This window comes from Carcharhinus amblyrhynchos, chromosome 30, assembly GCF_965287045.1.
Source record: "Carcharhinus amblyrhynchos chromosome 30, sCarAmb.v2.hapA, whole genome shotgun sequence".
NCBI lineage: Eukaryota > Metazoa > Chordata > Chondrichthyes > Carcharhiniformes > Carcharhinidae > Carcharhinus > Carcharhinus amblyrhynchos.
The window spans coordinates 13,165,817-13,181,225 of NC_137353.1; the positions used below are offsets into that span (position 1 = coordinate 13,165,817).

General features: G+C 45.6%; 1 protein-coding gene across 1 annotated transcript in view; it reads right to left on the reverse strand.

Moving 5' to 3' along the window:
- The window catches only part of LOC145360025 (uncharacterized), a 185,596-nt gene that overhangs the window by 16,904 nt on the left and 153,283 nt on the right, over nucleotides 1–15,409 (reverse strand). The window contains exons 20-29 of the mRNA XM_080214923.1: nucleotides 14,937–15,065; nucleotides 12,735–12,863; nucleotides 11,400–11,528; nucleotides 9,856–9,984; nucleotides 7,190–7,318; nucleotides 5,004–5,132; nucleotides 3,461–3,592; nucleotides 2,009–2,137; nucleotides 1,199–1,327; nucleotides 138–266 (exon numbers count right to left, since the gene is read on the reverse strand). Of these exons, the coding sequence (XP_080071049.1) occupies nucleotides 138–266; nucleotides 1,199–1,327; nucleotides 2,009–2,137; nucleotides 3,461–3,592; nucleotides 5,004–5,132; nucleotides 7,190–7,318; nucleotides 9,856–9,984; nucleotides 11,400–11,528; nucleotides 12,735–12,863; nucleotides 14,937–15,065 (1,293 nt within the window). The remainder of the gene's footprint in view (nucleotides 1–137; nucleotides 267–1,198; nucleotides 1,328–2,008; nucleotides 2,138–3,460; nucleotides 3,593–5,003; nucleotides 5,133–7,189; nucleotides 7,319–9,855; nucleotides 9,985–11,399; nucleotides 11,529–12,734; nucleotides 12,864–14,936; nucleotides 15,066–15,409) is intronic.

Consider the following 15,409-nt stretch of genomic DNA (forward strand, 5'->3'; position numbering starts at 1 on the left):
TGATTCCTCATCAAGTTTAACCCCAAATTTCAACTTCAGTTTTTGCATAGGGAGGCTTCAGGAGTTGTCCTCAAATTTAGGTGAAGCTTTTCCTGGTGAGTGTTTCCAGGCTTGTGTTGAATGTGTAAAGCACTCACCCTGTCCACACTGGGGTCCCGTCCAGCCCAGGCCACAGGAACAGGAGCCATTGGCCGGGTTGCAAGATCCTCCATTGCTGCACCTGCAGTCATACCGGCATCCCTCTCCATACCTGCCCTTGGGGCACACTGCACAGACAAGATAGTGATACCATTACCAAGGAAATTCCAACAGCACATGGCAACACAGAGTTCCGAGGCTAGAGCTGAGAACTCATTCAGGTTTCAATTCACCTTTTAGGACCTAAGGGTGGCACGCTGGCACAATGGTTAACACTGCTACTTCACAGTCCCAGGCAATTCCAGCCTCGGGTGACTGTCTGTGTGGAGCGTGCGCATGTTTGCACCGTGGGTCTCCTCCGGGTGCTCCAGTTTCCTCCCACAGTCCAAAGATGTGTAGGTTAGGTTGAGTGGCCATGCTAAATTGACCCTGGTGTCAGAGGATTAGCAGGGTAAGTACATGGAGTTACAGGGATACAGCCTGTTTGGGATTGTGGTTGATGCAGGCTTGATGGGCCAAATGGCCTCCTTCTGGACTGCATGGATTCTACAACTGACCAGCTGTGATTAGATCAAGTGTTGGTGTCACTCTTCTGTGGCTCATCTGGACATTCTAAAGGCTGGTGATCATCTGTTACAATTTTACTGGTGGGGGATGTTTGGATGTTCCAAGGCACACTGGATCATTAATAATTTTCCCCATTGAACAACAAACCAGTATATATTCCGCTCCCTTCGAAGGCAATAACAGCCTGGAGGCCTCACACTTGAATAACGCACAGGACAGACCTGCTCACACACAGCCCGATTCCATGGGTGGCGCTGAATGTGCATACGTGACCCTATTGGTGGACCGGCATGCACATGTATGAACACGTGGTGTAACTGCTGGCATACGTTCAAAACATGGCTTCAAATCTTGGGATTGAGCTCTGAGCAGTCGTTAACTCCACAAATGGCCCAACCCCAGTCTGATGCCAAATTGGGTGGTTGGTCATACATTGGCATTACCCACTCTGCAGTCTGTCAAATGGCAAGTGCCCATTGCCCAACTTACTCACCATGCTGGCATTGAAAACCAGTCCTGCCTGGTGGGCAGATGCATTTTCCAGTCACATGGTCACACTTTGCACCTTCTCCACAAGAACAGGCCACTGCGCAGTCCATTCCATAGTGACCAGCTGGACAGGCTGTAGGGAGTAAAGAGGTGCAGCATTATAGAATCCATACAGTACAGAAGGAGGCAATTCGGCCCATTGAGCCTGCACTAGCACGTAACCCCATATACTTACCCTCCTAATATCCTTGACACCAAGGGACAATTTAGCATGGCCAATCAATGTACTCTGTACATCTTTGGACTGTGGGAGGAAACCGGAGCACCTGGAGGAAACCCACGCAGACACAGGGAGAATGTGCAAACTCCACACAGTCACTCGAGGCCGGAATTGAACCTAGGTCCCTGGCGCTGTGAGGCAGCTGTGCTAACCACTGTGCTACCGTGCTGCCCATTAACCTGATGTAACCCAGTTTCTCTATAAACCAGATAGAAACGAGCAGATTTATGGCAAGGGTGGATGCCATTCAGCCCACTATGCTCACCTTCACTCTCTGCAAGAGGTGTTTACTTAGCTCCAATCACCTTCACCTTCTCCACGTTTTGCTTTTTCAAAGATTTACCAACCTCTTATTCAAAACCTGACGTGGATTCTGTTTTCATCAGTGGGAACACAGGATGAATGGAGAGTGATTTTGCCTTATTGATTTGATTCTCAGTTCAGCTGAGGGTTGGAACGTAACACAAAGTGGTAAATCAGCCCCTCCCTCCAATGTCGCTCCCTTCAAGAGCAGAGTCACCTCGGTTCACTTACTTTGATTGCAGTCAGCTCCGATATACCCAGGCGGACAGACACACGTCCCAGTCACTGTCTCACACCGGCCTCCATTCAGGCAGCGGCACGCTTGGGCGCAGTTGGATCCGTACCTCCCATCTGGACATCCTGGAGCGTTAGAGGAGAAACAGGGCATCACGTCACCGGACACTCTGGGTATCTGTCTGCCTCTGCTGGGAGTTCACATTATACTTAGTGCACATTCCCCCATCACCCTCTATCATTCTGGGCTCCACCCTCAAGGGTTCAATTCTTCTTTAGCATTGTCTCGTCTAGGCATTTAAGGCAGAGGCAAAGTATTTCTTGCCCGAAGTACTCTGATAAGGAATTCTCTTCCCCAGACACTGTGCTGTCTGATTCTTCGATTAGCCCTGAGGAAGAGCCAGCCCCTAATCTGAAGGAGCCTGTTTAGGAGGCCTGAAACCTAGTGTAATGGACAGCCTGAAGCTGCCCAAGGGGAGAACTGGGGAAACCTGAAAAATTAGGCAGGTTTTTAAACAGCATTTACAATCAATGGCCCTCACAGAATCATTGAACGATGCAGCACAAGAGGCCATTCTGTCCATCGTGGCTGTATGAGTTCTTTGTGAGGGTTGTTTGTTAGTCCCACTCTGCCTTGCCCATTCTCCAGAACCGTGCAATATCTTCTAAAATATTCACCCAATTCCCTTTTGCTTCCAATACTCTTTCATGTTTTTTGGCACCTTGCTATTTGTGGAATCTTGCTGTGTGCAAACTATGGTCCCTGTACTGAAACATGTCAAAAAAGTACCTCATTGGCTGCAAACATCTTAGAGATGTCCCGAGGATGTGTAAGGTGCTATAAAAATGCAAGTTCCTATCTTTCCTTTATCATTGCTAATGAGATCAACAGATAGCCATCACATAAACCAGCCTCCCATCCACTGACTTTGTCTACACTTCCCGCTACTTCAGCAAAGCAGCCAGTATAATTAAGGGCCCCACGCACCCCGCACATTCTCCCTTCCACCTTCTTCCATCAGGAAAAAGATTCAAAAGTCTGAGGTCATGTACTAACCGACTCAAGAACAGTTTCTTCCCTGCTGCTATCAGGCTTTTGAATGGACCTACTTTGCATTAAGTTGATCTTTCTCTACACCCTAGCTATGACTGTAACACTACATTCTGCATTCTCTCGTTTCCTTCACTATGAGCAGTATGCTTTATTTGTATAGCACGCAAGAAACAATACTTTTCACTGTATACAAACACATATGATAATAATAATTCAAATCAAATCATAATCAAATCAGGGAATGAACACAATGTCACACACTGTTCAGGTAGCACATTTACCCACCGAACAATTCAAGAAGATCTCTTGGTGTCTCTCTCTCTAGTTTATTTTGACTGATGTTGAGGATACAGTGACCCTTTCCAAATCATACAATCAAATTGAGCAAAACTCACTCAGGTTACAGCCGTCTCCATGGTAACCGGGTGCACAGACACATTCCCCGCTGACTGGGTGGCACTGTTGGTTCTGAGCTGAACACTGGCATACCTGGTTACAGTTCTGTCCGTAAGTACCCGGCAGGCAGGCTAAGGAAGGAGGCAAGAAATGGAAAAGTTAACTGGAGAGACGAGCCACGGGACCCCCAGAAGGAAATAAAAGCTGCAGTTGTTGGAAAGACGGAAGGTGCTGGAAAGGCCCAACCAGTCCAGTCAGCATGGAAAAGACAGGTCAACAAATCCGGTTGGTCTTTCAACCATAAACCTCAAGGCTGTTCCTGCAACCCAATATTCACGCTGTAACTGCTGCCAATTGTAACTGTGGCACTGGGTGCTCCTTGATCAAGCTTTTGGTCACTTGTCCTAATTAAAGTTTTTAAAGTTCATTTATTAGTCACAAATAAGGGTTACATTAACACTGCAATGAAGTTACTGTGAATTTCCCCTAGTTGCTACAGTCCGACGTCTGTTTGTGTCAATGCACCCTAACCAGCACGTCTTTCAGACTGTGTGGGGAATCCGGAGCACGTGGAGGAAACCCACGCAGACATGGGGAGAATGTGCAAACTCCACACAGACAGTGAATCAAGCCAGAAATCGAACCCAGGTCCCTGGCGCTGTGAGGCAGCAGCACTAACTACTGTGCCATCATGCCTAACTAGGCATAAACATTTGTCTCCTTACCCTCACATGAATGTTTTACAACAGTAAAGGCAGCGGTATATAAATGCAAGTTGAGTAGAAGGTCGTGGGTTCAAGCCCTGCTCCAGGACCCAGTGGCTCATCCGTGCAACACTGCCGTATTTCAGCTGAGTCTCTCTGTGTTCCATAATTGAAGATGGGCAGAGAGTTTTCTCAGTATCCTGATCAATAGTGTTTCATAGAATCTACAGTGCAGAAGGAGGCCATTCGGCCCATCGAGCCTGCACCAACAACAATCCCACTCAGGCCCTAACCCTGTAACCCCACGTATTTACCCTCCTAATCCCCCTGACACTAAGGGACAATTTAGGTCAATCAACCTAACCTGCGCGTCTTTGGAGTGTGGGAGGAAACCTGGAGTGTGGGAGGAAACCTGAGCACCCGGAGGAAACCTGCACAGACACAGGGAGAACGGGCAAACTCTCCACAGACAGTGACCCAAGGCTGGAATCGAATCTGGGTCCTTGGCGCTGTGAGGCAGCAGTGCTAACCACTGTGCCACTCTGCCACCCGTAATGACCAAAAGCAGATCATTTTACTGTTGTGTGTGTCTTACATAACAGTCACAACACCGCTAAATAATGTGAGGTGAACTGGGTTGGGGTATTAACCAATGCCAGTCTCTCTTACATTTGCACGAGAAATAGTTGGACCGTGATGTAAGGTCACAGCTCGAAGGTTAACCTAGTGTTTCCCTTCCAGACATGAATCAGCTTAATTTCAGTTTTTCCAACAATTTTATTAATGGCTGTTTTCCTGAATAGCTCCAGGATAAAGGCAAAGGTTGTGGAAAACTTACTCTGTTCGCAGCCATTGCCCATAAACCCTGGAGGGCAGCCGCATTCACCCGTCACATGGTTGCAGGGAGTGTTGGGGGAACAGTTACAACGCTGCACACAATTGTCACCATAGTAACTAGGCAAGCAAGCTGGAGGAGAAAATAAAATGAGGATTAGAATCAGCAACAACCCTAATAGTAAATCATAGAGTTTGCATACATGAGGAATAAAAAAATCCAGTTATCTGGATAAAAGTCTAAGTCAAGATAATTCTCTGGGTGCTCCGGTTCCACCCACAGTCCAAAGATGTGCAGCTTAGGTGGATTGGCCATGGTAAATTGCCCCTTAGTGCTAGGTGGATTAGTGGGGTGAGTATGTGGCATTACAGGAATAAGCCTGGGTGGGATTGTAGTCAGTACAGATTCAATGGGCCAAATAGCCTCCTTCTGCACTGTAGAAATTCTATGATTCTAAGATCAGTTGGGCAAATGATTTTGTTCCATGAAATTTATTATACAGTTCAAATACCCTACAGCCTGGAACAATAGCAGTTTCTGAGCAGCTTACAGTAATAACAAATCATTAACCTAACGGACAGGTGACACTGTGCTTGGCTGTTTAAACCCTGTCACTCAAACCAATGAGGTAAAATTGAGAGAGCTGAAAAACAAATTAAACTCTGCTTTTAACTTAGGTGATTTCCGATAGTTCCAGTAACAGGATGAAATGAAAAGCTGAACCTAGCTGTACTTGGAATAATAACCCTTTGCTTTGCGGCTTCATCAGACTCACAACTGGAGAACTCTGCTTGGTATATTGGGATTCGGTTGCCATGTTGGCAACCGAATCCCAAAACTTGAGTTGGCAAGGTGAGGTTGAGAGGTTGTTGGAAACATATGAGTGTAATACAGATGAGGCTTGTTTCCTGAATCATTAGTAAATGGTTTGATGTAATGTTTATTCGTTGTGGACATCTTTGGAAGTTATGCATTTATTTCTCAGAAAGACACCCTTGTAACTCTAGGTCAAAGTCTCAATATCTCTATCAACATATAGCAGGGGCTAATAGGGGTAAGGTGATGAAGCGTTTCCATCTTAGGTACCATTGGAAACAATATTTTCAAGAGTTTGCGAAGAAGCGACTGTAAGAAGCATTGATTGGGAAAATAATACATGAATTTCATCTAGACCAATTCTAGTTCAGCCGTTTTCATCTGATGCTACTTTCAATCCTCACTGGCTCCTTTAGCTTCTCTGTATTCTTTCTGCTATAAATAAACTGTACCCAGTAGTTTTAACCTGTTGCCATCAATTAGAGGGGGAGTTGATTTCCACCTTTTGGAGGTGACAGGAGCTTGAAGTGGTATTTCTCCAGTACGTGTATTACTGCAATTGGGGATGAAGTGTTAGTTAGGGCATCCTAACTTGTGCACTGTGATGAAAAATGACATTGATTGTGAGTCACATAGATTTATTATTATTACACAGAATCGCTACACTGCGGGAAGCCATTTGGCCCATCGAGTCTGCACTGACTGTCTGACAGAGAATCTTACCCAGGCCCTATCCCCATAACCCCATGCTAACCCTGCTAACCCCTCTAACTTACACATCCTTGGACACAAGGCGCAATTTAGCATGGCCAATCCACCTAACCTGCACATCTTTGGGGTGTGGGAGGAAACCGGACCACCTGGAGGAAACCCACGCAGACACGGGGAGAATGTGCAAACTCCATATCGACAGTCATCAGAGGCCGGAATTGAACCCAAGTCTCTGGTGCTGTGAGGCAGCAATGCTAAGCACTGTGCCACCGATTCAGTTTGATTTTGGAAGCTGCCACCTAAATGGGAACATCACCAGTTAAAAATGTTGGTCGGTGAGATGATGGTAAAATCTGAACTGTAACAGTAAGAAGTTTGATAGATACAAAGTCCTCATTAGAGAAGGGGGCAGTGGGAGATGTAACAACAGCACATTCCTGATTCTACAGAATATGAGATATTGTCAGAGCAGAAAACAGTCATGAAGACAAAGTAACCAATCCACTTCTCAAACCCACTCCCATCCTTGGCACCACATCACCATTATAATGCCCAGGCTTATGAGCGGCACAGTGAAATGATGGTAGGAGTTTTAAAATCAAGGCTGTAAGGCTGTTTATGAAATTCTGGGACATGATTCTCACAGAAACCACTTCCCTGACCTTTCTCACACCGTCTCCCTCTCCATCCCTTGGTGCATTGGCAGCTTCCTGTCACATGATGGCACAATGATCCGTGCTCACAGTCGCAATGTTCCTCACAGCGCTCTCCATAGGTACCCTCAGGGCAAGCTATCACACAGAGAAACAGATAGGGGTTAGGGTCAGAGGGCAGTCACAACAACAGACAGATGGTGGTTGTTGGGGAGCCTAAAGCTAGGGACCTTAAAATAACAATCACTAAATAACTTAATAAGGAATTCAGGAGAATCATCTTTAACCATGTGGAACAGCTGGTGGAATTTGAATTCCATAAAACATATCCAGAATTAAGAATCTACCGATGACCATGAAACCATCGTCAATTGTCAGAAAAACCCATCTGGTTCACTAATATCCTTCAGGAAAGGAAATCTGCCGTCCTTACCTGGTCTGGCCTATCCTGACTCCAGAGCCACAACAATGTGATTGGCTCTCAACTGCCCTCCAAGGGATGGGCAGTAGATGTTGGCCAGCCAGCAATGCCCATGCGCCATGAATGAACAAAATAAACATGCTACCACATAGAATGATTGAGGCAAATTGCTCTTGTGGTAAAATTAGACAAGTGCATGAGGAATAAAGGATTAGAATAGGCTGATCAGTGAGAAGAAGAAAAGTGGGAGGAGGCTTGTGTTGAACATAAGCATTGATATGAAACAATTGGACAGAATGGAATGTACTATTTAATGATCTACATTGTGATTGATGGACAACCACATACCCAATAAAACCTGACTGATATCTACCTGAGCTCTTGTTTCTAGAAAAGAAGAGGAAACATGAATGAGGTTTTTTTTAAATTATGAAGGGATTTGAGAGAAGGGATGTGAAGAAACTGCTCCACTGTGAGTAAGCCAGAACAAGGGGTTTAGATGTAAAACAGCCACAGACTTAATGGAGTATTGAGGAGATTCTGTTATACAGAAAATGGTGAGAATGTGAAGCTACATAGAATGATTGAGGCAGGCTGCACTGATGCATCTAAGGCGATACTTGATGTATAGGGCATTGGTGAGGCCACACCTGGAGTATTGTGTGCAGTTTTGGTGTCCTTATCTGAGGAAGGATATAGTGGGGGTACAGCGAAGATCTACCAGGCTGATTCCTGGAATGGCAAATCTGTCATATGAGGAGCGACTAAGTCGGTTAGGATTATATTCACTGGAGTTTAGAAGAAAGAGAGGGGATCTCATATAAAATTCCAACAGGGTTACACAGGGTAGATTCAGAAAGAATGTTCCCAGTGGTGGGGGAATCCAGAACTAGGGGTCATAGTTGGAGGATAAAGGGTAAACCTTTTAGAACTGAGGTGAGGAGAAATTTCTTCATCCAGAGGATGGTGAATGTGTGGAAATCACTATCGCAGAAAATAGTTGAGGCCAAAATGTTGTCTGATTTCAAGAAGAAATTAGATATAGCTCTTGGGGCTAAAGGGATTAAGGGATACAGGAGGAAGGAGGGGATCAGGATATTGAATCTGATGATCAGACACAATCAAAATGAATGAGCAGACTCAAGTGGCCAAATGGCCTACTCCTGCTTCTAGTTTCTATGTGTATACAAGAGAGGTGGGAATACAGGGATACGGAGAGAGGTGGGAAGAGGTCATCAGAATTGAAAAGGCTCATATGAAGTATAAACATTAGCATAAACCACATTTGGGCTGAATGGCCTGTTTCTGTGCTGTAAATTCTACATCAGTAAAGTGGTAAAGGTGAGGTAATACAAAGCTTGGGTTTTATAGGCTGCAGAAAAAGCAAAGACTGCGTGAAATGAGATGGCATAACGTTTGGAGGTACGGATAAAAACTGAGTAAAGAACTGTTGATGGTACAATAATCCTGACTTTAACACAATAAATATATCGGGAAGAGGGAAAGAGTGCAGGAGCGATGAGAGAAAAGACTGGGAGCACTGACGCCTACAGCATAAAGAAAGGCAGGATTAGTAATAAATTTCATTAATTTTTAAAATCACACAAGTCGTTGATGAATTCAGAAGGCCTGTTTATGAAATGATAGTGTTGTGGTTAGAATTATTGGAAAAAGTTACCCATGAAACGTAAGTTCCAATCTCAGGAAAGCAGTTTCCTGAAAGCACGGTCAGTAAAAATGACCATGTTATGAAAATCCAGCTTGATCACTAATCTCCTGCGGGGAAGGAGACCCTGTCACCCTTACCTGGTCTGACAGAATCACAGAATTGTTACGGAGCAGCAGGAGGCCATTTGGCCCATCATGCCTGCACCAAAATGGTTGACTCTTAACCACTCTCTGAAGTTATCTAGCACACCATTCACAATTGTACCAAACCATCACAAAGAAGAAGGAAGCCCACAGTCACCTTCTGCGAGGGAAGTAGGGATGACCAATAAATGCCAGTCTTGCTAACGGTGCCCACAGCCTCAGAATGAGTGAAGCAATGATCGGCTGGTGGAACTTCTTTATTTATTCAGTTGTGGGCTTTTGGTGGCTAGGCCAGCATTTATTGCCCATCCCGAACTGCCTTTGAGAAGGTGGTGATGAGCTGCCTTCTTGAGCCACTGCAGTCTGGGTGATGTAGGTACACCCGCAGTGGAAGGCATTAACAAATGCCCTCTCTGGTTGAAGACAGTGTATTTTTACTCACAGATTTCACATTTGTCACCTATCCATCCTGGACGGCAGGTACATTGACCACTCTGCCGATTGCACAGCCCCCCGTTTAGACAGTCACACAGTTGTTGACAGTCCAATCCGTACTTTCCTGGGGTACACTCTGTTGAAAACAAGAGCAGGTTATCTGATATTGATAAGCTAGTCAGACACTGGGGGCGATAAGCATAAATCAGTCCAATTCTTAAACCCAGAACTTAATTCTGTAATCTGAGCCTTTTCAAGGCAAATTAAAGCTTTAAATTTATTTATTGGTGTCACAAATTGGCTTACGTTAACACTGCAGTGAAGTTACTATGAAAATCCCCCAGTCACCACACTCCGGTACCTGTTCAGGTACACTGAGGGTGAATTTAGCATGGTCAATCTACCTAACCAGCACGTCTTTCGGGCTGTGGGAGGAAACTGGAGCATCAGGGGGAAAACCACAGAGGCATGGGGTGAACATGCAGACTCCAACAGACAGTGACCCAAGCTGGGAATCAAACCCAGGCCCCTGATGCTGTGAGGCATTAATGCTAACCACTGTGCCACCGTGCTGCCCCAGGTGTGCAAAAGATCCCTTGGTACTATCCAAAGATTAAATGAGTTATTTTCAGTATCCTGACCAAACAGGGACAGCGCGTTGGCACAGTGGTTAGCACTGCTGCCTCACAGCACTAGGGACCCAAGTTCAATTCCCAGCTTAGGTCACTGTCAGTGTGGAGTTTTCATGCTCTCCCTGTGTCTGCGTGGGTTTCCTCCGGGTGCTCCGATTTCTTCCCACATTCCAAAGATGTGCGGGTTAGGTGAATTGGCCATGCTAAATTGCCCCTTAGTATCAGGGGGACTAGCTAGAGTAAATGCATGGAGTTAAGGGGATAGGGCCTAGGTGGTATTGTGGTAGGTGCAGACTCGATGGACTGAATGGCCTCCTTCTGCACTGTAGGATTCTATGATTCTAAACAGAATCACCACAAACAGACTATCTGACCATCAGCCCATTGGAAATTGCTGCTACATGATAATTGTGATTACATTTCATGCGAGGAGGTCCTGTGGAGCAGTGGGTAGCACCCCTGTTCCTCCCCCCCACCCTGCTTTTGAGCCAGAAGCTTCAAGTTCAAGTCCCACCTTCGGACTCAATGGCCAAGAAAGATATGTTCGTAAGATGGTTGAATATCAACCTGTAAATCTTTCCAAGCATGCCAATGGCTGATGGTAAGAGTGGGTGAGATTTCTAGTCAACCACTTTTGATATGGGGTGGCACCCCTCAAGCAGTAAGCCTCGGGTGACAGGCTAGTGACATGTTCCAGGAATAACTAGCTATGGACACAGACAAACATCTGCCTTAATGCACCACTAGGTGCAGGAAGAGAACTGGAGTTGAAACATTTCATATGGATGACATTTCATTTTGGTACCATAAAACTGCAAATCTGTCATTCTTCTTATATTCACTCAGAGACTTCAACGACCTCATAAAAAATTGACAGGCAAGCCCAAACCTGTAGAGCTTGTTAATTTTCAGTACTTACCCAGCTCGCATGCCACTCCTGTCCACCCTTCTAGGCATGTGCAGTGACCAGTCACGTGATCACACGTTCCGCCATTTCGACAGATGCATCTTTGTAAGCAGCCAGCGCCATAGAAACCAGCCGAACATGCTGGGAAATTCAAACAGTGGCATTTAGATCGGGATGTTGTGTTTGTCTTCAAGGTGCTGCACACCAAACTAAGCACTGGTGAATTCTCCAAACAATCCAAGAACACCACGGGCCCCACACAACAACATTCAGGAAATGGACACAGTTAGGTGCCAAAATTGGTCACAACTGATGTGCAATTCAAGGGGAGGCATTGGCCTAGTGGTATTATCACTAGGCTATTAGTCCAGAAACTCAGCTAATATTCTGGGGACCGGGGTTCAAATCCCACCACGGAGGATGGTGGAATTTGAATTCAATAAAAAATATCTGAATCTACCATGAAACCAGTGTCAATTGTCAGAAAAACTCATCTGATTCACTAGTGTCCTTTAGGGAAGGAAATTTGCCGTCCTTATCCGGTCTGGCCTACATGTGACTCCAGAGCCACAGCAATGTGGCTGATTATCAACTGCCCTCTGAAATGGGCTAGCAAGCCACTCAGTTCAAGAGCAACTAGGGATTGCCAGTAATTGCTGGCCCAGTCAGCGACACCTATGTCCCACAAATGAATTAAAAAAATGTAAATTATGAAATTCTCCCACCACGTGCAGGTGAGAGTTGAAGTCTTTGAAAATTGCAGTGAGTTACATGCGACCAATGGGGTTTGAGTGTCGAATTGCCAATTCCTGTTGCTGCTTTCCTGAAGGGTCATCACACATGTACTAGCAGCAAGGGGTGGGTGATGGGATAGGATGACATGGGGGGGAGGCGAGAGAGAATGAAGATTGAGAAGAGGAGGAGGCAGGGAAGTCAGTGATGGGGAAACAGGAGTGAGGAGAGGGAAGAGAAGGAAAGAATGGGGAAGAGGGAGATGGACAGGGAGAAGGCAGGTAAGGGGACAAAGGGAAGGGGAGAAGAAGAGATGTGGGTCCTCAGAGAAGAGTCTTTCTTAGAGAAGCTGTGGAACTTTATAGCCAATTAGTTGTGATTGGCTCCTGGTCACAGGGCATCTCTTATTGAACTATGAAGCCGACTGAAACTGACACATATATAGACAACTCTGACACAGACTGGTTAGAACCCTCCCTCCGTAATATACAGCCTGTATAGCAGGCCACAGAGAAAACCTCAGAAAACAAGTTTCCTTTCCTGCATTATGCCTGTTTTTTATGACCCATTTTACAGAGTGGTGGCCACGTGGATTTAGTATAAGGCAGGACATACCTGTCTGGCATGTGGTTCCTGTCCAGCCAGGAGCACAGCTACACTGACCGGTCACGTGATCACAGCGGGCACCATTGTTACAATGACAAGACTGGCTGCAGTTCTCCCCAAATGTTTGCCCCTGGCACGCTGCACCAACCGGAAAAAAAACATAAAGGGCAGAGAATAAGGATCTTCTCTGAATGCACAAAACCTTAGCTTAGCTTACCAACAACTCAAAATTTCACACAGCACCTTTAACATAATAAAAATATCCCACAGGCATTCCCCAGGATTGATCACCAGACAGAATTTGACACCAAAGGAGATATTAGGACAGTTGAACAAAGGTTTGCTGAGGCAGAGCTTGAGGGAGGGAATCCCGTTGCTCAGGGCCTCAACAACAGAAAGCATAACAGTCAATGGTGGGGTGATTCAAATTGAATATACCCCAGTAGAGTGCTATAGGGGGTTGTATAATATTTATGTTACTGAGCTCTTGGTAATCCAGAGAAAGGAAGTTTGAATGCACCTTGGTAGCTTGATGATTTGAATCCTAAAATCTAGAAATCATTGAATCCTACAGTGCAGAAGGAGGCCATTCGGCCCATTGAGTCTGCACTGACCACAATCCTACCCAGGCCCTATCCCCATGCATTTACCCTAGCCAGTCCCCCTGATACTAAGAGGCAATTTAGCATGGCCCATCAACCTAACCTACACATCTTTGGAGTGTGGGAGAAAACCGGAGCACCCGGAGGAAACCCACACAGATACGGGGAGAACATGCAGATTCATACAGTGACCCAAACTGGGAATCGAACCTGGGTCCCTGGCGCCGTGAGGCAGCAGTGCTAACCACTGTGTCACTGTGGCACTATGCCGCCCAAAAAAAGTGGTGGTATCTGTAAAAGTGAGCACAAATTTGTCAGGTTGGTATAAAAACTCGAGTGGTTCACTGATCTCATTTGGAGAAGGAAATCTGCCGTCCTGATCATTCAGTCAGGGTCTGCGAGTGAATCAGTTTCACATTTTCTGATTCTGAACTGCCCTCTGAAATTTCCTCATACTTTTTCCAGGATAACTGGGGTCTCCTTCCAATCAGGCAGGGACATGGGGTGAGGTCAGGACTCAGCCTGTCAGTCATGTCCTCACACTGAAATAGCCTGTTAACAACTCACTGTTTAGGCCTGCATCTGTAGAATGACAGACCGGAAGGGATATTGAGCATTCCTGTAGCTGGACATTAATAAGAATCATTCTTGAGAGGACAAAACTGGACGAAGATATGAATTTAGGATCAGTCAGAAAGACTAATTAATGACCAGTTCCTACCTGCCAATCAATCCAATACTATTGGAGTCAAAACACACTGATATTACTGGCATGGTGAGAACTTGCTACTTTGGATCGGAGAAACAGGGCAACAATCAAAAACTGACAGCAAAGGAAGACGTGAACAAAGGCAGAATAAAATGGATAAATTTGCTGTGGCATCCTCAATACCAGTGGATGACTACATTGCAGCCAGGAAAAGGATTTCAGAAACATGGTCTATAGAGGAGGAGGTGATGGCCTAGTGGTATTATCACTAGACTACTGATCCAGAAACTCGGCTAATGTTCTGGAGACCCAGCTTCGAATCCCGCCACGGTAGGTGGTGGAATTTGAATTCAATACAAAATATCTGGAATTTACCATGAAACCGATGTCGATTGTCAGAAAGAACCACCTGATTCACTAATGTCCTTTAGGGAAGGAAATCTGCCATCCTTACCTGGTCTGGCCTACATGTGACTCCAGAGCCACAGCAATGTGGCTGACTCTCAAATGCCCTCGGCAACTAGAGATGGACAATAAATGCCGGCAACACCCATGTCCCATGAATGAATTTAAAAAAACCCAAAATGGACAGAGTGTTTAACTATATTAGAATTAAAGGATCATATGGTGTAGAAGAGGCCCATTGGCCCATTGAGTCTGTACCGATGTGCAAGAAAACACCAGAGCTCGTCCCATTTACCAGCACTTGTTCCACAGCGTGACATGGCACAATTAAACAGAAAATGTTGACATAGCAACTATAATGGGAAATGTTAATGGAAAGGTACACGTGACAAAAGAAGATGGTAAGAGAGAGCAAGGCTCATGGACAGAAAGTCCTGTCCTATACAAGGTTTTGAATAAGATAAACGTGCAGAAACCAGAGTTTGGTGAACTCACACTGATTGCAGCTCAATCCAACCCATCCAGGAAGGCATGAACAGGATCCTGTCACATGATTACACTGTCCACCGTTGTGGCAATGACACATCTGCCGACACTCCATGCCATAAAACCCATCTGGGCACGCTGGGGAATAAACATTTAGCAGATCAGCACTCAGTCCGTTCATATTGTATCAGGGTCCAGGGAAACGTAAGGAACTTTTTAACCCAGTCTACTGAATTGAGACGTGACAGTTTGTATTCCAAATGCCCCATTCACAAAAGGCAGGGTGCGATTATAGAATCCCTTCAGTGCAGAAGGATGCCAATCGGCCCACTGAGCCTGCATTGACAACAATCCCACCCAGACCCTATCAACATAACGCCACGTATTTACCCTGCTAATCCTGGGTTTCCTCCAGGTGCTCTGGTTTCCTCCCACAGTCCATAAATGTACAGGTTAGGTTGACAGGCCATGCTAAATCGCTC